Raw genomic sequence first — 26,807 nt, forward strand, 5'->3', positions numbered from 1 at the left:
AGCATTGTTTTCTACCCTTACCTCACAAAAGTGGGGAATCGCCCAGAGATTTTCCCAAAATGAACTTATTGGATTTGTTGAATCCTGCTAGAGAAGGCAGACATGCCGAATCTCCACTTTGAATTGTACCTGGAAACCTAATAGCAACCAGGGCAGAGCCTGTAGTGCAAATGTCATATATTATTAATGACTAATCCCAGGGTCAGGCACAAGGAGCCAGAACAACTCCATGAATAGCCAAACAGTTTCTTTATTGTTGAGCTCCTATTTTACAAGAATCTTATTTATTTATTTATTTATTTATTCAATTTATATACCGCCCTTCTCCCGAAGGACTCAGGGCGGTTTACAGCCAAATAAAAAGCAAAGTTACAAAAATTAAAAACATTTTAAAATCTAAAATTCAATTAGGCCGAAACGAATAGAACAGTAATAAAACCATAGTAAAAATCCACATTTAAAATACGTTAGGCCAGCCCTGCACGATGAAACAAGAAGGTCTTTAATTCGCGTTGGAAGGTCAGGAAGTCGGGGAGTTGGTGTATCCCCGGAGGCAGCTCGTTCCAGAGGGCAGGAGGCCCCACGGAGAAGGCCCTCCCCCTGGGCATCACCAGTCGACATCTTGCCGGACTAACTGCATTTCTTTGTGAGTCAGCAGATAAAATCTTCAGAGGTTTGATCTTTGCCATTTCCTTCCACGGAGTGACTCCATGTTGGAACACCTTTTTACTATACCCCTCTCCTTTAGCTGGTGATTGCACCAGAGCTAATGAATAATTATATTTTGTACCTGAGTGTACCTGGTCATCTAAGGCAACCCCAGAAAGAGTATATTGTAATGGTCTAACCATGTAATGATGAGGACAAAATAATTGTTGTAACAGCCTACTTCTTCGAATAGAGCTGCAGAAGTAGAAGTTGAAACTGGGCAAAGGACATTCTGGCCATGACCTTTACCTGCTCATCTGCTCTCTCAGGGATCATGCTTCTGCTCTGAAAGACAACACTGCAACTGACAAAGAACAACAATGAACAAACAAGCAACTTCTTTTGCTAAAGTTAAACTTTGGCATTACAGGTCATTCTTGATTTTCGGCCACAAATCAGGATTGGAATTTCTGATGTAAGTCATTGTGGTCATTAGTTGAGTTGGACCTGTTTTTAATGACAATTTTTACAGTGGTCAGTAGGTGAATCACATAGGCGTTAATCAAATCCAGCTTCCTGGTGGTTGTTTTTTTTTTTTTTTGCTAGAAATTAGCCACAAAAAAGGTCACAATTTGCAATCATGTGACTGCAAGATGCTGCAAGCAGTCATAAATGCGAACTGGTTGCCAAGCATCCCGACTGCGATTATGTGGCTGTGAGGGTGGTACAAATGTCGTATGAGTACAGGTTATAAATCACCTTTTCCAAGGCTGTCATAACTTTGAACCAGCATTTAACGATCAGTTGTAAATTGAGGACTACCTATCAATCAGCAAATGCCTCAAGCTTTAAGCTTGCTTGTTGCCCGCCCAGCGATGGATATTACTGTACTGAGTTTAGCCACAATCTGCAGGAAACATGAAATGTGATGGGATTGTATATCATTGAGCTGAGTTTTCTGTCCACCTGCTATGTACAGAAGCCCTAGCGAAGTAGCAAAAACATTGAAGCTATGAGTTTTTAGAAAAACCGGACACATCATTAGGAAAAAAAAAGAGAGAAAGAGAAATGAATATTTGAAAGTAACTAATTATTAAGCAGGACTCATAATCAACAAGTTTCCTACCCAGGAGGCACTGGGAGTAGACAGCTGCAATTATGAATTAGAGCAAAGAACACTGTTCACTATAGTCCTTCCAGTGATTTCATATATATTTGTTTGTTTATTTATTTGTCAAATTTAGGTAGCCACTGATGTCGGCTGTTTCATAAAGAGGAGGTGTTGCTGTTACAGTTCAGGTTACAAAACCCTGTCTGGGAGTAGGAATTAAAGCAGTCATTTAGCAAGAAGCTCAGTTTAGTTTTGGAACCTGCCCATATTTGCTGGTACATGTTTTAGCCAAGTAAATTTGGATATTCACTGAATATTGATTTGCCTCGAACAGAATTATAAACAAGTAAAGGAGGGGCATGCAATGGAAAGGAATGCATTGGTAGATGTTGAACCAAAATAATCCAAATAAAAACATGGTTCTATTGTCTTGCTTGGGGCTTAGAGAGCAGCACATAGCCATTGGGGCTGGTTTGCTCCTTGAAGGCCCTCCCCCGCCTTTTAATTAACTTTTAATGTTGAATTTTAACTATCTTTGCCTCTTTTTGAATTTTATACATTCAGTTTTTATGTTTTAATGCTTTATTTGTACCCTGCTCAGAGTCCCTCTGTGAGAGAGATTGGGGGTTTCTAAATTTGATAAGTAAATAAACAATAAATAAAATACATCTAATATTGCTGAGTCTCCTTGCTCATATAGTACAAAATCTCAACAAAATAAATGAAAACAATTGATATTATTCAAAAGCACAAGGCAAAGGCAATGTTGCTAAAGCCATTTTGATAAATACGCATCTATGCTGAATCTGTATGGAACATTCTCAAGGTTATTCTAAATCTCTGCTCTAAATTCTTAATATTTAAGAATATCAATCCCTATTTGTGTTTTAAAGTTAAACAGTGAAAAATGTGCATGGATACAATCTGATTTGTAATTATTGCTTGTTATTTTAGTTACTGGACTGTATTTTATTCAACATGTTCTTGATTTAGGTTCTACTGGAAATGAATGAATGAATGAATGAATGAATGAATGAATGAATGAATGAATGAATGAATGAATTTAAGCAACAAGTGGTATGCTGCTCTGGTCCTCTTGCCTTAAATGCCTAGAAAAAGCTCCTCAGTTTAATCAGGAATCTCAATGAGTAGAAGAGAATGATTGCACAGAGGAATTGATTCCACGGGAAGTTCCAGTATAGTATCTGGGGCCCCAATGTGTCTCTTTTCTCTCTCTCTCTAAGTATGTCTCTCTCTCTCTCTATGTGTCTTTTTCTCTCTCTGTCTCTCTCTAATCACTAATTCAGTGACTAATTCTCTGGCACTAATTCAGAAAACAAAACAAAATAAATCAAACAAGATAGTATGGAGCATCCCATGAAACGAAGTGGTGATAGATAAGATGATATGTAATATTTTGACCAACGGTTTATAACTGATTGTGTCTCCTCTGGCAGTCATTTTCCCCTGTAATCCATTTTGCAAAAGCACATTGTTTCAACATTCCAAATATGTCCATTAGCTCAAAATAGGTTGGGAAAATTGTAAGATTGCACACATTTTAAAACAGTCTGGATGTTTTAGTTGCCTTCAGGTTTTTACCATCACTCAAGGGCAGTTTGGCCATGAAGTGGAATGTAGGGTCATTGTAAGATTGCAGGACCTTGGATAGCTCCATGCAGACAATTTGTTCAATAAAAATTGGAATGCAGTTTGGCCTTTTATCCATCTTGACTACACAGGCTATTGCTGGCTTCATGAAAAATGGAGGGATTTTAATGAGACAGTTCCCTGACCCAGAACTACCATGTCACTGCTTTTCAGTTAATTCCCAACCTGACCTTTCCTGTGATTTTTTTTTAGGTAATCTGACTCATTGGATGCTATATTAGGGGTTTCTGGATGCAGAGCCCTCCTGACCGATAGACTTCAGCTCAAAATTGTTGAAAGATGCTTTATCTGGATGTAGCACCTCTGTAGCTATTTTGCCACTAAAGATTTATAGTGTCTTGAAGCATCATCTGACTGCTGTCTGTTGTTATGCCAGTGTGGCAGGATTGACTGGAAAAATGTCCTGCAAGAACTCGTTAGCAGCCCTTTTCTGTCTTTATCGGAGTCTTTGTTGCTACTCAAGGTTGGTGGGGTCATGACATCCTGCATGAAAGTCCTTTGCACATTCATGCCAAATGCTAGGTCTCTCCATCTAGTGTGTAAAGGACTCAAGAACTCCTCCTTTTAAGTCTCATCACTCCTCATTGCTTTAAGGTTTAGGGAAATTTCCTGTGTCTTTGTTCTTTCCTATCTTCTTGAATAGGAAAGGCAAGTGAAGAGAAGGACCAACTTTGTGGAGCCATCACGTCAAGCATTTGCCTGAAAATGCTATAGTGGAACAATGGACAGCCCCTACTCGCTACTCCCTCCAGCTGTCATCAAAGGATAGCTGTACCCACTTGAACATGAATAAAACTCTGTATGCAATTCAGGATCCTGCTTTATGATCACAGGTCATTGTAGAGCCGTGGTGGCGCAGTGGTTAGAGTGCAGTACTGCAGGTTACTTCTGCTGATCACCGGCTGCCAGAAATTTGGCAGATTGACTCTCACCAGGCTCAAGGTTGACTCAGCCTTTCATCATTCCGAGGTGGGTAAAATGAGACCCAGATTGTTGGGGGCAATATGCTAAGTCTGTAAACCGCTTAGAGAGGGCTGTAAAGCACTGTGAAGTGGTATATAAGTCTAAGTGCTATTGCTATTGTAGAGATGTGCTTGCATTTCAGCAAAAACAATTACAATTCCTTGTATGATCTCTCAGCTGGATGTATAGTATTTAGCTTTTGCTTAAATGATGCCTATTCCCAGAAACTCTAGGTGGACAAATACCACAGGAAGCCCCCAATACATAAAAATTTAGAAACAAACAAGTACAAAGACCATGAATTTAGAAGCCTAACCTTCTCCTGTGCAGGGCATAGATCAGTCAGATAGATGTGGAGGTGGCTCTGAATATGTAACTCTATACTGTACCCATTTTCAAGTCTTCGCCTCTTCAGATCAATTTTGGAAGAGGGCTTTGCTCCTTTGGATAATTCCTTGAACCCAACTAAGACATATAGTATATTTAAATGGATTGCATATACAGAAAAATGTGGTGGGTTGCTCTGACTGTTAAATAATTTTCTTGATCCTTTGCAGATGAGGCTCACAGTTGCAATTGTTTTGCACCTCTTTCACATGTTCCCTCGATGTTTCTTTCATCTCTAAGAAAGAACTTTGCACTTCTCTCACTTGGCTGCTGTCTTACATAGCACATAATGTAAGTGCATATAAATACTTCTAGCAGCAAATAGCTAAGTCATCAAATCCTGGCAAAACTGATTGTGAGTTTAAAGGCCTCCTGGCTCTGGGGATTTTCCATTTTTAACTCTGCAGGGTGTGCGCTTCTCCAGTCAGTTGGTACATCATTTTGGGGTTCTTTTGACTCTTGGCTCCTGTTAGGAGCAGGTAGGAGCTGTAGCTGATGTGTTTGTGTTTTGCATGGCTTCATCTTGTGCACCATTCCTAGACTGGTATGTCCTGCTTATGATAACTTCTGCCTTAGTACCTTCCTGCTTGGATTACTGAACCTTGCTCTACACGGGGTTGCCCTTGAAAGAGTATTTGGGAGCTGCAGCTGGTCTAGAATGCAGTGGCATAGGCAGTTTTTTGCATTTCTCATAATGCTCATATACTATATTGGCTTCATGAAATAGATCGGTTCTCAGTAGGCTTTTGGATACAGTTCAAGCTTTGTCATCTATAAAGCCCTAGTGGCATCCAATCAAGGCTAATTACATGACCACCTTTCTCCCATTGTTTCTGCTCAGCCCACTAAATCTAGTAGCAATGCCCTGCTCCAAGTACCTTCTATCAAACAGTGCCATGTTGTTGGACCCTGGAGTCATGTCTTGCCAGTGGCAGTCTTGTAGGACAGCATCTCATTTGTATGGTCCCATCCTTGTTAGTTTTTTGCAAGGTTTTCCCAGGCATTTAGGTCTTGTGAGTAGAAGGGTAGAAGTCTGCTGTTGATCAACTTGTTTTCCATTGTGATGGAGTTATTGCTTATTTTTGACTGTTAAGGATTACAGTATATGTTGAAGGTTTTTCTGTTTTATAATCCTTATGAGCCACCCAGATCCTTTGAGTGGATAGGTACCTATATATATTATAAAAATAAATAAAATAAACTACAATTGATGTTAACATTTATTGTTCATATTTTTGATTGCACTTTACCTTTTACTTTTTAAAGAAACTAGATTGGTAAATATCATGGCTTTGTCTCCTTCCAGGCTGCTATGGCAAAAATAAGAATTTTGTGGCATCTTAACCCATTTTGACAACACTGGAGTATCCAGTATATAAAATATTTGATCTAATATGTGTTATTAAATAAGTATTGCTCACAAAAACTTATTATTCTTCATTGTGCCAAGACTCCATTATGTTAATGTTTTAAAAAATATTTTATTGAATTTATCAGCAGTATTCTTTTATAATAGAGGCCATAAAAGTTAGTTAAATAAATTCATCATAAAAAAAATATTTATCCAACAGCTATAAAAAATAAATCAGCTTTATAAAATATGTTTATAACTGTAAGGCAATAAACAGACTTACAATAAAAGCGGAACTGGTTTGGTGAAACAAAGAACAATTGTGAAAATTCAGCTAGTGCCAATATTTTGAAAAGAGCATTACTGTTCACTACTTTATATCTAGAGCAAATTAGGTTTGTTGATGGCTAAATGAGTGTTTTTATTAATAAAAACTACCAATATAAAGTGAGATGGAAGTAAGATACAAAAATACTTGAAACACAGATTTAAATGTATAACTGACTCACAATTCCAATAATGTCTATGGAAGTCATGATTGCTACTTTGGACAATCTATAAGTAGCCACATCTGCTATCATAACCTTTTTGTGAATTGATAACGGCATCCTTTTTGGAAAAGCACGCAGTACATGTTTTGTACCTTAAATGTGTTTCTGGCCAAAAAAATGTTGACTTACCTGAGACAGACTCAAGTCTGATCATTTTTTATATGCATTCTCTGAGTTTAGGCAGTTTGGCGTAAATGTCCTTTTAAATCTATTTCCCATAATATCTAGGAATTCTCCCAAAGAATTATCTGAAATGTGCTTTGGGTTTTTTTGCAGAGTTTACTGTGTCCAGTACTTTAGGAAAACAATGAAAATGTGTACTGGCAAGATGAAGAAACCTGAAAAGTTGGGGTAGATTTTTGACAATTGTGACAGGAACAATATAACTAGCTTGATTGATCACTCTAGGTCAAAGTCTGTATAAAAGTGACAATATCGCATGGCCTTACTTGAGTCCAGTTACCTGAATTGTTTTCAGCTCTTGTTATCTAAAGATTAAGATAAGATGCTTGCAGCACAATCCTACCTATGTTTACTCAGGACAGGAAAATTGTGTCAGCAAAATCTACCTGAAATTGTAGTTTTTGAGATGTAAATATTTATTTGATCTTTGCCTTATTTTAACTAATAAAATCTTATTACATAAAGCTTTTTCTTAGCTGAGAAGTTTTTTTCTTTATTCCAAAATTTAATCCATCTATTTCTGGTATCAAATGTAACTGCATTTTGTTAGGGGCGGGTGAGTAGATATAATGGCTAAAGTTTTGCAAGATTTTGATTATCATAGTTGATGTTCAGTCTCTCATAAGAACACCAAAGCTGTATAGGATTACGAAGCTTCAGTCTTACCTGAAATCCTGCATGCGCTTGTGCAAGATTTAGCCATTTCAGAGATTTTTTAAAAATCTTATTTTATTATTGTTTCTATAAAATGTTTTCATATTTTTCCATTTCCTGGTAAAACGAGTATATCAGTGTTTTCAGGCCCCATTTTGGCAAGCTTTTTTAATGACGAATTCCCTTACATGCATTCTGTGCAAAACACAAATACTTTCTTCAATAAATTAACATAAACGTAGGCCCTGCAAATCGCAAATGAACTCCCAAATGAGTTGAACCTCTGTAAAGTGTGTTCATCCATGTGAACTATTCTATTGTTTGGTTGCTGAGAAACCACCTGATTCCCCACTCCCCCAATCACATATTTAGAGTGGCTGGAATTTGGAGTAGGGCTTTCATCACAGAGAATACCCAGTGTCAACACTTCTGCTTGAGAGATCTTTAAGTCTGTTCGATTGCAATCACTTTCTTGGGGAATGAGTCCAACTGAACTCTATTAATTTATGAGTGTGTAATATAGAAGTTTTCACTGTGAGCATGTTCTGGGAAATTAAATAATAACAACAGAGTTGGAAGGAACCTTGGAGGCCTTCTAGTCCAACCCCCTGCAGGAAACCCTACATCATCTCAGACAGATGGTTATCCAACATCTTCTTAAAAATTTCCAGTGTTGGGGCATTTACAACTTCTGCAGGGAAGTTGTTCCACTTATTAATTGTTCTAACTGTCAGGAAATTTCTCCTTAGTTCTAAGTTGCTTCTTTCCTTGATCAGTTTCCACCCATTGCTTCTTGTTCTACCCTCAGGTGCTTTGGAGAACAGCCTGACTCCCTCTTCTTTGTGGCAACCCCTGAGATATTGGAACACAGCTATCATGTCTCCCCTAGTCCTTCTTTTCATTAAACTAGACATACCCAGTTCCTGCAATCGTTCTTCATATGATTTAGCCTCCAGTCCCCTAATCATCTTTGTTGCTCTTCTCTGCACTCTTTCTAGAGTCTCAGCATCTTTTTTACATCGTGGCGACCAAAACTGAATGCAATATTGCAAGTGTGACCTTACCAAGGTATTATAGAGTGGTATTAACACTTCATGTGATTTTGATTCTATCCCTCTGTTTATGCAGCCCAGAACTGTGTTAGCTTTTTTAGCAGCTGCAGCACACTGCTGGCTCATATCTAAATGGTTGTCCACTAGGACTCCAAGATCCCTCTCACAGTTACTACTACTGAGCAAGGTACCACATATACGGTACTGGTGCATTTTGGTTTTTTTGCCTAAATGTTACTTTAGGCAAAAGTAAGGAAAAAACCTTACTTTTTTCACTGTTGAATTTCTTTTTGTTAGATAATGCCTAATGTTCAAGTCTGTCAAGATCCTTCTGTAACTTGAGTCTATCTTCTGGAGTGTTGGCTATTCCTGCCAGCTTGGTGTCATCTGCAAATTTGATGAGTTCCGCATCTATCCCCTCATCCAAGTCATTGATGAAGATGTTGAAGAGTACTGGGCCTAAAATAGAGCCTTGGGGTACTCCACTGCATACTTCCCTTCATGTGGATGTAGTTCCGTTGAGGACTACACGTTGAGTGTGGTTGGTCAGCCAGTTACGAATCCATCTGGTGGTGGTGCTGTCTAACCCACATTTTTCTGTTGTAAATCAAAGGATTCTTGATAGAGGAAATAGTAATGAAATAATATTTATTGGGTGGGAAATTTTAAAAGTGGTACTCCACTTTGGGAGAGTGTATATTGTATCTTTGTATTAAATGAATAATTAAATGGGTTCACGGATTATATTGTCTTGTGGACTTGTGTGTAAAAGTGTTCCTTTTACTTCTCAGTGCTCTAAAAAATAGTCAATTGAATATGCGTACAGAATGGCTTGCTTACTTTAAGCACAGGAGTAGGTTGGGAACCTTATGAACTCTGAAAGTCTTGTGCATTTTGAATTGTAAATGCAAACTATTCCTTTGTACATATCAGTAGAGAATTTTGGAGAAGGAAAGTTCCATTTGATTAATCCTGGTCAAGCTTGCCATATTCCTCCTTCTGGCAAAATAAAATGGAAAATTATCATAATCAAGATGCTCTTCCCTCTTCTCTTCATCCTTCCTCTCATTCCCTCTTAATCTGGTGTTTTGGTCACCTCCCCGCTTGCATGTGCCTGCACAATTCCTGTTCCCACTCAGGGTCTGCATGCTTTGGCAGTCAACCGTGTGTTAAAGTTGGCTTTTGTTCAGTGTCTGCTTTTCCAAAATCATGATCTTCTAGGGCAGGAATCCCTAACCTTTTGGACCTCAGGGACCACCAAGTTCATAATTTTAAATCCCGCGGACCACTAATACGAATCCAATGTGCTGCTTGTTGAAACGCCTGGACTCCCAGTGATGGGATGGGATCCTTCAGGCACTCTCCCTCCTCTCTCTTTCTCTCTCTCTCCCTCTCTCCCACTCATTCTCTCTCTGTCTCTTTCTTTCTCTCTCTCTTTCATTCTGTCTCTCTCATTCTCTGTCTCTCTCATTCTCTCTGATTCTCTCTCCATCTCTTTCTCTCTCTCTCATTCTCTCTCTTTCATTCTGTCTCTTTCTCTCTTTTTCTTTCATTCTCGGTCTCTCTCTCTCTCTCTCTCTCTCTTTCTCTCTCTCTCTCTTTCTCTCTTTTATTCTGTCTCCTCTCTCTTTCTCTCTCCCCTCTCTCCCCCTCTTTCTCATTCTCTCTCTCTCTCATTCTCTTTCTTTCATTCTTTCTCTCATTCTCTCTCTCTCTCCCCCTCTTTCTCTCTCATTCTCTCTCTCTTTCTTTCTCCCCCCTCTCTCTCCCTCTTTCTCATTCTCTCTCTCATTCTCTTTCTTCCATTCTGTCTTTCTCTCATTCTCTCTCTCCCCTCTTTCTCTCTCATTCTCTCTTTCTTTCTCCCCTCTCTCCCCTCTTTCTCATTCTCTCTCTCTCATTCTCTTTCTTTCATTCTTTCTCTCATTCTCTCTCTCTCTCCCCCTCTTTCTCTCTCATTCTCTCTCTTTCTCTCCCCTCCCTCTTTTTCTGTCTCTCCCATTTTCTCTCTCATTCTCTCTTTCTCTCTCTCCTCTCTCCCCTCTCCCACTCATTCTCTCTCATATTCCCTCTCTGTCTCTTTCTTTTTCTCTCTCTCATTCTCTCTTTCATTATGTCTCTTTCTCTCTTTCTCTTTCTCTTTCATTTTCTGTCTCTGTCTCTCTCTCTTTCTCTCTCTTTCTCTCTCTTTCATTCTGTCTCCTTCTCTCTCTCTTTCTTTCTCTCTCTCTCTTCTCTCTCCCCCCCCCCATTCTCTTTCTCTCTCTCATCTCAGCCAGTGTCTTGGGGCTGAGAGGAAGTCAAGCATCTCCCTGAGAGACTGAGGTACACGGAGCACAACAAGGGCCGGCGAGATTCAGCAAGAGACTAAGCTTTGTTCTGCTCTGGAATATAGAGCGAATCTCCATCCCCCCCTCCCCTTCCCTTGCCCTGCAAGGAGTGTCTGGGAAGGGAGGGCGAGGGGCAGGGAAAGCCACTGTTGGGTTCAGCCGACAGGAAGCTACAGCAGGCGAAGAAACAGCCCAGGGTTCCCGCCACCCATTGCTTCAGCCCGCCTGCACTGCCACCCCCCCCCTTTGCACCATTACCTTATTCTGGCCGGCGACGGCTGCGCTGCAAAGTTGCAAGTTGCACAAACCTCCCTCTATGGCTAAGATTTCCAGTTCCACCATGAGCTGCCTGGCCAGTCCCATATCCCAGAGTTCTAGTCACAGGGTTGGTCATTGCTCATCCTGAAGCAGCTCCTTTACCTGGGTGTGCCACGGACCATCAAAATTTTCTCATGGACCACCAGTAGTCCATAGACCACCGGTTGGTGACTACTGTTCTAGGGAACCCCGAGTGACCTCACGTGGACCTCTAGGGTTCCACACAGCCCTGGTTAAGAAACCCTGCACTAGGCTAAAGGCTAGTTGTGGTTCATTGCCTTTTATGAACAGAGCCAGGATGTCTTCACACATGTTATAGAATGTCTTCTGTATATAAGGATACAAACCCATTTTAGTTGAGAGAAGGAAGTGGTTAAAGTACATTGTATACATTATTTTACATTCAAGGCTGTATATTCTATTGTTGGTTGTTAGTTAATGTTCTGAGAGGTTCTAGAAGTCTTGAATACTTTACCTTTGCTCAGATTTTGAAATAAACAAATCATTAACATAATTTAAAGGGAGAAGGGCCTGCAATAATTTGTTATCTAATCTGGCCTTTCCCCAGTCAATAATATTATGTTAGTTGTTTATATGTCTGCTCAGGAATAGGGCCAATTATAGTTTCAGTAAGGATGTGAGAATGACAGCCACTAAGTTCATCCTGTTTAGTACGTGAATGAGGCAATAATGTAAAGAATAAACAAGCAAGCATGATGTCCCATATTGTATCTAATTCATTACTGAATGCTTGTTGTTCCCTTATTGTCCCAGGTGCTTTCTCACAACCTCTACACTGTGCTTTGTATTCCCCACGATCCTGTAGCTTTGGAGGAGCATTTCAAAGATGATGATGATGGCCCAGTATCAAGTCAGGGATATATGCCATATCTCAACAAGTATATCTTGGACAAGGTAAGCCTTTTTTCTCTTTCACTCACTTTGATAGCCTGAAGTTCAGCCTCTCTGTAAACTTTGGATAAGCTGATAGTTCCAGTTTTTGCTGGAAGATTAATGTCTTGAAGAAGACTTTTTAACCAGTTAGTTCTTTGTTTTTACAATTACTTTGCATATACAAGAGGGAATATGATCTCTATTCCTTAAAAAGGGAAGCCTTCAAGATCTCTCCATCCAAAGGGGTAGCATGGCTACATGTTTATGTGGTTTACCTAGAAGAAAAATGTGATTAATTGAATTTGTTTGATTTGTTATTCTATATCACAGGAATTTTGCTGGGATCAACAATTAATTAGCACATTGTTGGAAAGCCCTTTATTCAGAAATCTGCTTTAAAAAGTGCATCACAGGTGTGAAACATGACCTACTGTATAGTAGTAGTATGTCTAAACAATGTGCTCACAATGTGTTGGTATATGAAATATAATGGCTTAAAGTTATGTTTACTGGGAGTTATGGGGAATGTAATATAATATATTTGAGTACAAGCAATTGGAGAAAATTGATTTACAGCAATAACAGAGAAAACTGGAAAATTCTGGGTACAATTTGCTTAAGAATTAGTAGGTTGTCTTTATAAAGTATTAAGAATATCATGCTCCTGAAACTTCTGAAAATTGATCTGGAATTACTTTGACTACAGTTCCATGACCATGGTGGTGGACTTGAAACTGTTCAGACTTGCACCTATACATGTTTCATATCTCCTTCCTGTTCTTCCTACAACAGAAGAACAGTCAGAATTATAATTTCAAATCTTTACGATACCACTTTTTTAAAAGTCAGAAAAATCCCATGATTATCAAATCTTTATCTTTTGATAATGGTAGCCATGCTAACTGCACGCTACAGGCATATGTAATTACAGCAGTTTTTGCAGAATTCCACGTATCCTGTTATGGTCTAAAGTTCAAAGTTATTAATAGTATGAAACGCAGCAAAATCAGTTTGTCTAGTTTATAAGCAGGTTGATGATAGAATGTTTCCAATGTTTCTTGCTCCATCCCCAGAACTCTGTATACATTTTTTTAAAAGGATCTGTTTTTGACTCTTAAAGTAAGGAAGGCACAAAACAAAAATTTAAATGGACAAACAGGGAGGAGGAAGAGGAGGAATAAAGCCTGCATGGTGCATGTGGAGGAGGAGGAGGATAGAGAGAGGAGGAGGAGGATAGAGAGAAAGGGGGGATTAGCTGCATTGTTGTGGGAAGGCTTTATCCTCTTCAGCCAAAGATCTAAAGTAGATGATCTATACATGATGATGTTTGATATTTTAATATCACTTTGATCTATACATGATTATGTTTGATATTTTGATATCACTTTGATGATATTTAAAAACTTGATTTTGCTCCCAGACCTGGAGGTAGGGTACAGTGGTGAAATCCACTTACCTTCGCTACTGGTTCAGGAACAGGAGCGCATGGGAGCATGTGCGCATCTCTTCTGCGCATGCGCAGAAGATAAAAAAGGGGACATAATGACATCCCAGCGGGTGGGCTGAGCCAGTCGCCACTGCTACTGGTTCGTGCGAGCCGGATAGATCTGGCCGGATTCCACTGCTGGTAGGGTATCTGTTGGTGCTTCTCTGCAAATGTTCTTGCAGACATTTCATTCCCCAAACTAGATAACATCATCAGCACCAAGAACCTTACAACCCTGAGCTACAAAGAATTCTCCTTTATCCATACATTGGGTTAAATTGTGGTTTGCTTAGTGATGGTTTATTACATAAGCTACAGTTAGTTAATGCTAACTCTCCATCTGGGAACGAGCTAAGCCCCACAGTAAAACCTATCAGTCTCTTTTTTTGCAAAGAAAAGACAAGGGGACAGATGTCTCCCTATACTATAGTACTTGGATTTGCTCTCTCTACGAATTATCTCTACAAATAATCTCTACGAATTATTTTTGAGAGAGAGAGAGTGATTGCATTAAAGGAATTCAGCCTACTTCTTTAGTGACATTCTGATGTTACAGTTTAAAGCACCTTTCTTTGGGACTCTCTTCTCCATAAGCATTTTTAAAATAACCCTGTTTCTGTTTTTGGAAAGCTACTGAGGAAGCATGATTTGACCCCCCCCAAAAAAGAGCTGTAAATTAAAAGTTGTGGCTTACTGTATGAGATCTGGTTCAACAAAATTCATTTGCCTTAAATTAGGATTGTGGTCAGTGGTGGGTTGTTCCTGGTTCTGTCCAGTTCTTGAGAACCAGTAGTAAAAGCAGCGGGAGGCTCCGCACACCTGCCCTGACGTCATATTCGGCGATCTGCAGCTGAAGTGTAAATAGTCAAGAAAATGCATAAGAATTTAAAATAAATTATTTTGGAACTAACCTATTTATTTATTAACCTAGCACTAACCTATTTCTACCCAGCACTACTGAGGAAGAGATGCTGTTTTAAGTTGAGAACAAAGAAAACTTTTTTTGGGGGAAATCTGCTTCTGTTATAGTATCAAAGTTTAGAAATATACAGTATCTAGAAGGCCAAGAAAGATCAAAAAGATAATACCTGAATGCAGAATCCTTTGCATACAGTACCATGAAAATCCAGTTTTTAAACACTTTCTACTTTTCTTTCAAAAGGAATGGGTTTCCAATTTTTGTTTTTGAGGGAAGCCTCAACTATGGGGATCCCCGTTATGAAAAGGCCGCTGTTCAATGATGGAACAGATGCCTTTTTATGTAGAATATCCCAAATACGGTATGTCCATGTAGAGTCCTGTGATATCATGGACAGTTGTTGCTGTTGGCAACTTCAGCTGATGCAGATTAACAGCAGCAACAGCATTATCATTATATAATTACTTTAAAAAATCAAATGAATTCTCCAGCTGCAATTTTTTGGCTAAAGATAGGTCATATGGCCAAGGGAGGTGCCATCAGTAATTTCCTTCAGTGTAAGATCACTTTCTGTGAGTTTTGTATCTTCTAAGGCCCTGATGGCGAACCTATGGCATGTGTGCCACAGGTGGCACATGGAGCCATATCTGTGGGCATGCAAGCATTGTCCTAGCTCAGCTCCAGTGTGAATCTTTGAGCCGGCCAGCTGATTTTCAGGTCTTCCGGGACCACCAGAAGTTGGGAAATGGGCCGTTTGTGGCCTCCGGAGGGCTTTGGGGGATGTGGGAGGGCGAAAATACTCCAAGAAATACTCTGGAGCCTGGGGAGGGCAAAAAACGGGCCTACCGGGTCCACCGGTAACCTTTTTGCTATCGCATGCCAAAAGCAGGGGGAGTGCATGGGGGGGTCACGCATGCATGTGCAAGTGGGGTGGGCATTGGATTATGGGTATGGGCACGCCCATGCACAAACATACACCTCCTGCTTTTGGCATGTGACGGCAAAAAGGTTAGCCATCACTATTCTAAGGGCTCAAAATTCAGGAAGAGCAGACACTCTTAAGCTGTCACTACAGTGAGGTTAGTTTATGTTTCTATTGTTGATGTTCCATCAGAGTGGGATATGGGGGAATTGCCTTATGATGTGTGTGTGTGTGTGGAGATTGGATATGTGTACCTGGCCTGGGAAAGAAACTTAGTGGAGGAGGGTAGAAAGGAGGAGTTGAGGAGATAGGCGGGTAGGGAGATATGGTAGGAATCTGAGAGTGGGCCATCTTCAGGGACACTCGGTTGAAAGAAATCCTACTGTCTGTTTTGTTGCTTGGCACATGGCTCCTCAGTGATCCTGGACTTTGGCTGTGTTTTTGAATGCCAGGTTGGTGTGTAACAAAGCCCTCATTCATGACCTCATCTTGGAGGAAGATGTAACTTGACATGTTTTTACTAAGATCCAGAAGGTCTCAGACCTGTGCCAACCCAGGGTTTGGGTTCTGTACCAGCTGGAAGTCCAAGGGAAGGAGAACGGGTGAACATTGTTATCCATGTTAAGAGAGGTTTAGATTCTTTCTTACCATGGATAAAAGACAAACTTACTTAATGCCCTGCTGGATGCCATTTATATCCCATTTCAATCAGTAGCTGTGGAGCTACTGATTGAAATGGGATATAAATGGCATCCAGCAGGGCATTATATCCCATTTCAATCAGTAGTATGTGGAGAACTAGCTTATATGAACTAGGCCTATTTAATAGAATTTTTTTTTTTTTTTTTATTGGCCAAGTGTGATTGGACACACAAGGAATTTGTCTTGGTGCATATGCTCTCAGTGTACATAAAAGAAAAGATACGTTCATCAAGGTACAACATTTACAACACAATTGATGATCAATATATCAATATAAATCATAAGGATTGCCAGCAACAAGTTATAGTCATACAGTCATAAGTGGAAAGAGATTGGTGATGGGAACGATGAAACGATTAATAGTAGTGCAGATTCAGTAAATAGTCTGACAGTGTTGAGGGAATTATTTGTTTAGCAGAGTGATGGCCTTCGGGAAAAAACTGTTCTTGTGTCTAGTTGTTCTGGTGTGCAGTGCTCTATAGCGTCGTTTTGAGGGTAGGAGTTGAAACAGTTTATGTCCAGGATGCGAGGGGTCTGTAAATATTTTCACGGCCCTCTTCTTGATTCGTGCAGTATACAGGTCCTCAATGGAAGGCAAGTTGGTAGCAATTATTTTTTCTGCAGTTCTAATTATCCTCTGAAGTCTGTGTTTTTCTTGTTGGGTTGCAGAACCGAACCAGACAGTTATAGAGGTGCAAATGACAGACTCAATAATTCCTCTGTAGAACTGGATCAGCAGCTCCTTGGGCAGTTTGAGCTTACTGAGTTGGCGCAGAAAGAACATTCTTTGTTGTCCTTTTTTAATGATGTTTTTGATGTTAGCTGTCCATTTGAGATCTTGCGATATGATAGAACCCAGAAATTTGAAGGTTTCTACTGTTGATACTGTGTTGTCAAGTATTGTGAGAGGTGGAAGTATGGAAGGGTTTTTCCTAAAATCTACCACCATTTCTACGGTTTTGAGTGTGTTCAGTTCCAGATTGTTTTGGTTGCACCACAAGGCTAGTCGTTCGAATGTTCACTGGTCTGAATGTTCACTGGCAATCACCCTGGAATGAGTGCAAATATCTGAAATGGTGGAGTTGGACCATCTTCAGAGGTAGGTAGCCATTTGGACATTGGATTCATAGATGCAAGATACCTTCATGAGAGATGGAGGGAAAGAGGGACGGAAACATCACCAGAGATGCCATCTCCCCATATACAATCTAGCTTTTGAGCAATTAAAAAGTGTAAGAAAAACTTCCCCCATGCTGGTATGCATCTACACAAAAGACATTGACATAATCTATATAAATAATGCAGACTTCCTCCCTTCCCTGTATCCCTCACTCCTTTACAAGCACAGAGGGCCCTTCACTAGAAAGAGAGCCAAGAGCCTATTTTTTCCCTCCCATGGAAGCAGACTAAAGTACCTCCACTTTCATTACAGTTAGCATAGAACATTGAACTACTTCCCTAGAAAGGAGAACATGTGGGTCCCATACTACCATTCTGTAGATTGTTCCATTGGTGGAGGAGGAGCAAGAGTTAAAGTGACATGGAGAGTTAGCACTTCTTCAGGAAGAAATGTTAATTATGTTAAGTCTAAGCAATACAAGGCCAAGGGAGGTTAAGTTGTGGGAAAGATGTCAAGAAGAAACTTAGAATTAAGATTACAACAGGTATAAGAGGCATCTAGGCCCGTGATGGCGAACCTATGGCACATGTGCCAGAGGCGCCACGCAGAGCCCTCTCTGCTGGCACGCGAGCTGTTGCCCCAGTTCAGGTCCGCATGTGAGCATGCCTCCTGCTGGCCAGCTGGTCTTCGGGACTCTGCTGTGTATGCGTGGGGTGCAAGGCGCATGTGTGGGGGCCACGCACACATGCGTGAGGGTGGGGTGCATGTGTGGGGCCACGCGCACATGCGCAGGGGGCAGTTGCATGCACAAGGGCTGCACGTGCATTGCATTTTGGGGGTTTGGGCGCTTGCGCACTTTGGGCACTCGGTCCAGAAAAAGTTAGCCATCACTGACCTAGGCTGTTATATTGACAGGACTCAGCTGACCAGTGCAGCTTTAATGACATTGCAGTAAAAATGCTTATTTAGTGGTGCCATGTCTACTACCTGAATAGATTTTTTTGCCTCTAATAAAGTGGTTGTCTGACAAGATATCAAGGACATGGCAGATGCTAAGCAAGAGGGTAGTGTATACATAGTCCTTGACTTACAATCACAATTGAGCCCAAAATTTCATTTGCTAAGTGAGACATTTCCTAAATGAGTTTTGCCCTGTTTTATGACCTTTCTTGCCAGAGTTGTTAAGTGAATCATTGCAGTTGTTAAATTAGTCACATGATTCACATGCTAGGTGAATATGACTTTGCTTGTCAGAAGGTCACAAAAAGTGATCACATGACCATGGAGATGCTGCAATGGTCATAAGTATGAAAAGTGGTCATAGGTTATTTTTTTCGGTACAGTTGTAACTTTGAACAGTCACTAAATGAACTACTGTAAGTCGAAGACTACCTGTATGTGCGTGGCCTAGAAATCCTAAGTACATCATGAAAAGTAGGTAAAAAACTGGCGTAAAGCATAAATACCTAGAGCTGTCCCAAGAATGAAAAAAAAAGTTAAGCAAACAAATCCTAACCTCAGTGAAAGAGCCTGTTAGTGATTTCATACTGCTTTACTTGAAGGCAAGTATTTTTGCATACAGGAAATGTACAAAGCACACAAACCAGAAAGCTGGTATTGCATTGTGGTAAAGAGATTAAATGGTGCCTCAAGAAGGCTCGTCTGCATCTTGTCTCTAGCAAGCAACCATCAGCTATAATATAGTCACCTCCCCCCACCAGATAATGTACACTGATGGCAAAAAAAGAGAATACAGAATTAATTTATGTCCTTATTTATTTATTTGCCAATGTTAGATACTCCCCATCTCACTGTCAGAGATTAAATATTACTATATTTATAATTCATAGCTCAGCCTTCATGCCCTTTGGAGAGGCAATGGAAGAGATGTTTTTTCTGGCTTTGGAAGCTGTATTAAGAAATTGGCACACATTTGACAAGCAGATGTGGCTGATTTTTGCTGCCAAATTTTGGTAGCAATTAGGGGCTTGGAACTATCTGTGAGCTGTGGGTTTCTCACCCCATTTGGGAAAATAAGCGGGGATTATTTGTCTCTCAAGTAAAAATGAATAACTTTCCTTTTGTAGGTAGCAGAAGGAGCTTTTGTCAAGGAGAGTTTTGATGAACTTTGTTGGACATTGACAGCAAAGAAGAATTATAATCCAGATAGGAATGGGAACAGTGTTGTATCCCATGGAGATGCTTTCAAACTATGGTGCCTCTTTAACTTTCTCTCTGAAGACAAGTACCCTCTTGTTATGGTCCCAGATGAGGTATGATTGCACTGATTTTTTTAAAATTAAAAATTGTTCTTGTTTTGGTTATATTATTATAGTGATTATTTGAAACTCAGTGTTGTGACATGGTAAGTATCTGCAGCTAACTTACGTAGATATATATGGGTTTGGAGATCTGTAATATACAGTATCTTGTGATCTGATAAATTACTCTAATTTGCATTTTGTGCTTCCGGACGATAATTCTTTTGAAAAAGCCCGTCTTAACTTAAATCATCCTAATTTTGTTATGGTCTCCCTCTGAAGGGTTTGCCCTTACTCTTGTCTCATGTGGGCCTATATTTTTAGCTTTTTGTTTTATAAATTTTGCAAAGATATCACTGTACATTTGGATGTAGCTGATTTATTTTTTAAATCAAAAACAGCAGCTTGGAATACAGATCACTAGGTTAGTGTATTTCCAATAACTGGTTTCTATTGGCAAGTCTATTATATTGCATTTTAAGAATAAGTTATACATTGTAAGGAAAAAAAACCCTGATAAAAATCATTATTTAAAGATATATATTTAAATTCACTTTATCATTTGGTACATGAGTAGAGAATACATGAACATGCTAAACTATCGAACGAACTACGCAAATTGAAGAACAATTGCCAAGAAATGTGTAGTTTTGAGGCTTCTATTAAGGTTAGTCATGCATATAGATATCCCCTGCAACACCATGTGTGTGTATTTGGGGACAGAGATAGAAAATCACCCAGTACGCACAATGACAGGATGTGGGATGTGTTTGAATACTTTTGTTTTATGCGTAGAATAGCTGCTGTGGGTTGCAGCAGCCATTCTAGGCTCACTGATGTACCTATCCAAAAAGAAAGTATTATTGCATCCATGTTTTCCCTTTTTTCTGGAGATTGAAGCAGAGTATATGTGGAGATCAAAGGAAAGATTACCTCTAATTACCTTGTAAAATAGGTTTGTCTCAGAGAAAGAAACTAGTCTAAAATCATCTATTGTAGTACCTTCTGTGGCTAAATAGCAGCCTGATTTTGGGACTTCCCAGCTCCAGTTCAATCTCTTAAACACCATGCTAATTTAATTCTATAATCAATTAATGACTCTATAATTAATTCTCTAAAATGGTTAAGGGTAGTCAAAAAATACTGTCCAATGACAGTACTACAACTACTAATAATAGTATAAACTCTAAATCCCACAGTGCTTGCTGATAAGAGGAAAGTTTAAATTTAAATCTAATGTATAGCACCTCACTTCTGTTGGCCTGAAATCCAGCTGTAGATTAGCCAGAAATAAACATCTTCCTGGCTCTTGTACTTTCCCTCATATTGTCTAACAGGTGGATGTAGTCAACTTTCTTTTCCTTCACACTCTCCTCTCCTCTAGATTGCCTCATCCTACTCCCCCCCCTTACTGTTCTTCAGCAGAAAAAAAGCATTGCATGAATATGAAGTCAGCAGCTAAGCTTCCTGTTTCCACCGAAGTATTTCCTGTTTCTTTATTTTTTAAAAAAAAAAACAGGTCTTGGTAAACTAGAGTTGTTTGAAGTCAAGTTTCAGTTAATATTTTTTTTTTGGAGAGGAAAGTCAACATCTTGGAGTAGTTCTTTTGTTGATGTTGCAATTTTGAGCCCAAAGAACTTAAATGCTCTTTCCTTCCCATTCTAGGTTGTGGTAGGCTTTCAAACTTCTGCTAGATCAGAGGTGTCAAACTAGCGGTGTCTTGTGTCGTCCCGTGACATATCAAGACTTTTTCCCCTTCGCTAAACCGGGGGTGGGCATGGCCAGTGTGTGACCCATCTGGCCGGTGGGCTGTGCGTTTGACACCTCTGTGCTAGATGGCTGAGTCTTGTGAGATGCATAGGGGATCCAGTCCTGCAGTATTGAAAGATGCACCAGGCTAGTGCTCTCCATGTGAAGAAGTTATTTGAATCTTCCCACAATATGGCTTCAGCATAGTATTGCTCAAAAACAATGCTATCTTAGGGCAAGCTTAAGTGATATGATGGGAGAATACAAATAACAACTTTTATCTAAGCAATAGTAGCCAGCCAGACCTTCAGTATCAAGAAAAAGCAAGCCCTTTCATTCATTCGGAATAGAGCTGGAAGGGACCTTGGAGGTCTTCTAGTCTAACCCCCTGCTCAAGCAGGAGACACTTTAACATTTCAGACAAGTCGTTGCCCAGTCTCTTCCTAAATACCTCCAGTGATGAAGCACCTACAACTTCTGAACCCAAGCTGTTCCACTGGTTAATTGTTCTCACTGTTAGGAACTTTTTCCTTAATTCCAGGTTGCTTCTGTCCTTGATTAGTTTCCATCCATTGTTTCTTGTCCAGCCTTCTGGTGCTTTGGAAAATAAGTTGACACCCTCTTCTTTGTGGCAGCCCCTCAAATACTGGAATACCCGTCCTTTTTTTCTCTAGGCTTACTATTTACTAGTTACTATTTTTGAGCCAGGTTTTACCTGATCTTTACTTCTACCTTTCGGTTTTCCTGCCTAAGTGTAAAACCTTGCTTTTCTCCACATTAAATTTCAGTTTGTTGGATAGGCCCCATTGTCAGCCAGTTACAAAACCATCTGGTGGTGATGTTGTCTATCCCACATTTTTCTAGCTTACCAAAAAGTAGGTTGTGGTCTACTTTGTTGAATGCCTTGCTGAAATCTAAACATACTATGTCCAGAGCATTTTGCTGGTCTACTAATTTATATACTTTCTTTAAAAAGACAAACTCATGTTAGCTTTTAGTTATTTGTTTGCAGATCTGTTTTTTGATTATCTTTGCCAGTATCTTTCCAAATATTGATGTTAGGCTGATTGGTCTGTAGTTTCCTGGGTTTGTTTGTTTTTTTCTTTTTTTTCAAGATGTCAACCATACCAGCTCTTTTTCAACTCTCAGGTAATTCCTCATTGCTTCAGGATTTTTGAAAGATATGATAGAATAGTTCTAATCATTTTCAGAAATTGTTCATAAACTACTTCTAAGCTATTAGAAAATTTCAGAATGACAAGTCTAAAATGCTGGGTGAGTCTATCTTTAATCCTGAATGAAATAAAAATTAAATTTTAAGAATTTTAAAGAATCTAAAAATTTAGCAAAAAGTTAAATAAGTTTTTGAACTTAGAAAGTGTTAACTAGATTAAGGGTCCACATAAAATGGAAATATTGAAACTTACAATACTATTTTGGAATTAATTATAAACAGCTTCTTGTGGGTATACATCAGGGGTGTCCAAACTATGGCCCGCGGGCCAACTGCGGCCCGCGGGTCAGTTTTTATTGGCCCGCAGCAAATTCTGAAAATATAATTGAATATGGCCCGCACATGGCGCTTGAGCTCAACTCTGTTGCACTTCTCAACCAGCCCCAGTACTAGAAACTCAGCGGCCGCCTGGGGCTGCCGCCTTCACCATTCTGTCCGGCTTCCCAGGTGGGGCGGCCTGGTGCAATAGAAGGTTGCGCAACGTCTCGGGTAAAATATGTAATAAAAATCGTAGATGGCTCCTGTTTCTGTACGTGACTCTTCCGTCCCGGCGCGGGGCTGTTGCAAAGAGGGTTGGGGCAGTTCAGCCGCCGAGCGGCAGGGGGAGCTCGCGCAGCAACGGAAAGGTGGCGCCTGCGTAGTTGCGCCGCCAAAATGGGCGACTCTGAGGATGAATTTCGGTGGCGGGATCCGCCGGGGCGGCGGCAGGGGGCAGCAGCGCACGGGATAGGCACAGGCGCTGCTCCCACCGCCGCCCCGTCCCACCAGAGTGCGGACTGAAGCGAGGCGGTGCCCCTCGGCCGCCCGGGAGGAAGAGGCAGTGGGAGGCGGACGGAGAGCCGCTGGTGGTTCCGGCCAAGTCCCGCTCGTAGGCCGGGCCAGGTGGGAGGCGGCCCAGGGCTGGTGAGTCAGGCGGGAGGCGGGGAGTGGGGGGAAGAGGCTGAGGGGATCGCCGCCTGGGAGCCACTGACTGCCGCCTGCTCTCCGCCTAGAGACGAAGGGCCGCGGGAGGCCGCTGCCCCCGCTGCTGCTTCAAGGGCCGGAGGACGCCCGCTGCGGACTCGAGGCCCGGGCGGCCCTACTGCTTTTGGAGGCCCCGGCCGCGCCCCGCACGCCCCCGCTGCCCGCCAGCTGCTGGAAAGGGGCCCCGGCTAATGCGAGGCCGGGCTGGCTGTGGGAGCTGAGCTCGTTGACGGGCACCCCAGCCGTAGCTCCTTGGGAGGCCGATCAGGTGCGTGGCTGCGGCGAAGCGTCGGGCTCTTCTCCGGGGTCCTCCCTTCCCCTTGGGGGCAGCTGAGCCGTCGCTCTTTTGCGGCGTTTCTGTCCCCGGAGCATCCCAAGGCCGAGTTCGCCTTCAATCCAAAGGACAGCATCACTGCTCCCACTGAGAGCAATGTTCTTCACATTATAGGTGAGTTAGAAATACACACAGTAATCATGTGTCAATATGTCACCTCTTGTGTGTGGCCCAGGCCTTTGCGTATTTTTCTGTATTTGGCCCTCACCAAAAAAACTTTGGACACCCCTGGTATACATCCTGTTTTGGTTTTTTCAACATAGATAATTTCATGATTTCAAAAACTGGTACAAGTAGGGACTAAAGATTTTAGACTGAAGAAAATTATACAGACCTGCTGCAAAACTGAAGCAGAATTTTGAAGCATAGAATCAGAAAATAGCAATAATGTCAGTATGTCTGTTTCTATGGATAGACTATGTCCTGTATCTTTTTATTATTTTTACTTTCTTTTTCCTTGCACTTTTTACTCCTCTCTATTTTCTATTTCTATTTTTTCTGATCTACAAAAAGGTGTGAAGCTTAGCTTAGCTTAGCACATCAAGATTGGAGAGGTCAAAGTCTTTTCATTAAGAGTAGAGGAAAGGAAAGAAATTGCCAGTTCAGTTCAGAAAGGACAGTGACATATTTAGAGGAGGTTTATCACGATGGTAAACAGTCTGGAAAGCAAACACTATGAAGAATAGTTAAAGGAACTAGGAATACGTAACCTGCAAAAAGGAAAACTAAAGCTATAGCATTCTTCAAATATCTTAAATATTATCACACAAAAGAAGAAATGGATTTATATTCTGTTGCCTGGAGGTTGGGTCCAGAACCAGTGCTTAAAATTACAAGTTCTTAGACATTAGAAAGTACTTCCTGACTATATGAATTGCTAGCCAGTGGAACAGACTGCCTCATGAAGTGGCAAGTTGTGCTTTTTTTTTTATTTATTTACATTTATATCCCGCCCTTCTCCGAAGACTCAGGGCAGCTTACAGTGTATAAGGCAATAGTCTCATTCTATTTGTATATTTACAAAGTCAACTTATTGCCCCCCCAACAATCTGGGTCCTGCTTCACTAAAGACCTTTAAGAAGGGACGCGGTGGCTTAGTGGATAAGAAGCTGAGCTTGTTGATCGAAAGGTTGGCAGTTCAGCGGTTCAAATCCCTAGTGCCGCATAACGGGTGAGCTCCCGTTACTTGTCCCAGCTTCTGCCAACCTAGCAGTTCGAAAGCACATAAAAAATGCAAGTAGAAAAATAGGGACCACCTTTGGTGGGAAGGTAACAGCGTTCCGTGCGCCTTTGGCGTTGAGTCATGCCGGCCACATGACCACGGAGCCGTCTTCAGACAGCGCTGGCTCTTCGGCTTTGAAACGGAGATGAGCACCGCCCCCTAGAGTTGGGAACGACTAGCACATATGTGCGAGGGGAACCTTTACCTTTACCATTAAAGATCTTTATACACAGCTGGTCATCTGTCAAAGATGCTGTGGTGGATCCTGCACTGAACAAAGGGTCTCTATGGTTTCTTTCAGTGCTGTGATTCACTTTTTATACTATATATATTTGGGAAATGGTTCTATCAGTGTTTCTCAATCTCAACAACTTTAAGATGTGTAGATTCAACTCCCAGAATTCTAAAACCAGCACGCTAGGTAGGGAATTCTGGGAGTTGAAGTCCACACAACTTACAGTCATTGAGATTGACAATACTGACCTACTGGAAAAGGCAAGAAGTTAAAGCCCAAGTAAGTACTACTTGGAAAGGGAGCAAATTGTAAATAATGTAGCTCTATGGTGTCTTTGTATGCTGTATATGGAATCATTCTTCCAATCATAGACTGGCCTGGAAAAGAAGCCCAGGCAAAAGTAAAGGGAGCTTTGTGCAATCTGTGAAGTCTGCTGTTGTAGGCTGCACCTGCACTTCAAAGAAGGAAAAGAGAAATAATCACATGACTTCCTTAGTGCTTGAGTAAACTTAAGGCCACAAGAGCAGGATTTGGATTTTTCTAGCTTTTTAGCTGTTAGCACTAGCTTCCAGTGTGCATGTGACATTTCTAAGTAAGTGGTGGCAAAAAAAACTCCAAAAAACCCTGAACTTTAAGGCACTTCTACATATCACTGTTTCCATTTCCCATTCCATGCAGACTATTCTAAAGTTGACCAAGCCTATCAGTGCTCTCTATACCCACCAATAAATGCAGGTTGGTATACATACCTACTTTCCCTCCCTTTGTAATTTAACCCATTTTTCTTGATCTAATGCCATTAAAAAGACTCTTTGTAAATCCTCCTTTCTTGGTTATGTGCTGATAATACTCTTTGGGCTTGACACTGGGACACCCAGTGAAGTATCTGAGAGTGATTTTGAACCTGAATTCCCTCTTGCCAGTTCAACACCTTAAACCAGGGGTCTCTAACCTTGGCAACTTTAAGACTTGTGGACTTCAACTCCCAGAATTCTGGGAGTTGAAGTCCACAAGTCTTATAGTTGCCACGGTTGGAGACCCCTGCCTTAAACCACTGATAATACCATTTTAGCCTGCCGATGTCCCATCACCATGTCACTTGTGAAAGAGAAAGTCTACATGAGTAAAAGTACCATGTTGTTCCAGAGGTGGGACGTTTGGCTGTTGTTTTACCCTGATGTCACTCATTTTTTTTTCAGGTGGAATACCTCTTGAAGAAGATATGTACAGCTATGAGCATTGAGCTTAATAGTGGGGAATTAGATGACTATTTTTCCCAAGAGACCCAGCAACAGAATGGTTTGACAGTTTGGCAATTTCTTGATTTGGTAAACTCTGGCCGATTACTGCGTGGAATTGAGCGTGAGGCCATTAGCATGGCCATTGAAGAGGTTTATCAGGAGATCATTGGGGATGTGCTCAAACAGGTAAAGAATTATCTCTTAATTAGAAGAATTGAAAAATGGCTTTAATAAGTAGATAAAAAAATAAACTATGGCACTACCAAGTTACGAATAAGGCCACTGAAGGCACCGAACTAGTGATGA

General features: G+C 40.8%; 1 protein-coding gene across 3 annotated transcripts in view; it reads left to right on the forward strand.

Annotated features, from left to right (window-relative positions):
- The window catches only part of DEF6 (DEF6 guanine nucleotide exchange factor), a 66,135-nt gene that overhangs the window by 16,249 nt on the left and 23,079 nt on the right, over window positions 1-26,807 (forward strand). For 2 of the 3 annotated variants that reach the window (XM_058176895.1, XM_058176898.1), the window contains 3 exons: window positions 11,994-12,134; window positions 19,350-19,535; window positions 26,460-26,687. In XM_058176895.1, the coding sequence (XP_058032878.1) occupies window positions 11,994-12,134; window positions 19,350-19,535; window positions 26,460-26,687 (555 nt within the window). Of the gene's footprint in view, window positions 1-2,986; window positions 5,072-11,993; window positions 12,135-19,349; window positions 19,536-26,459; window positions 26,688-26,807 lie in introns of those variants that run through there. The other variant, XM_058176897.1, reaches the window with a different exon arrangement.

This window comes from Ahaetulla prasina, chromosome 3 (assembly GCF_028640845.1).
Source record: "Ahaetulla prasina isolate Xishuangbanna chromosome 3, ASM2864084v1, whole genome shotgun sequence".
Lineage (NCBI taxonomy): Eukaryota > Metazoa > Chordata > Lepidosauria > Squamata > Colubridae > Ahaetulla > Ahaetulla prasina.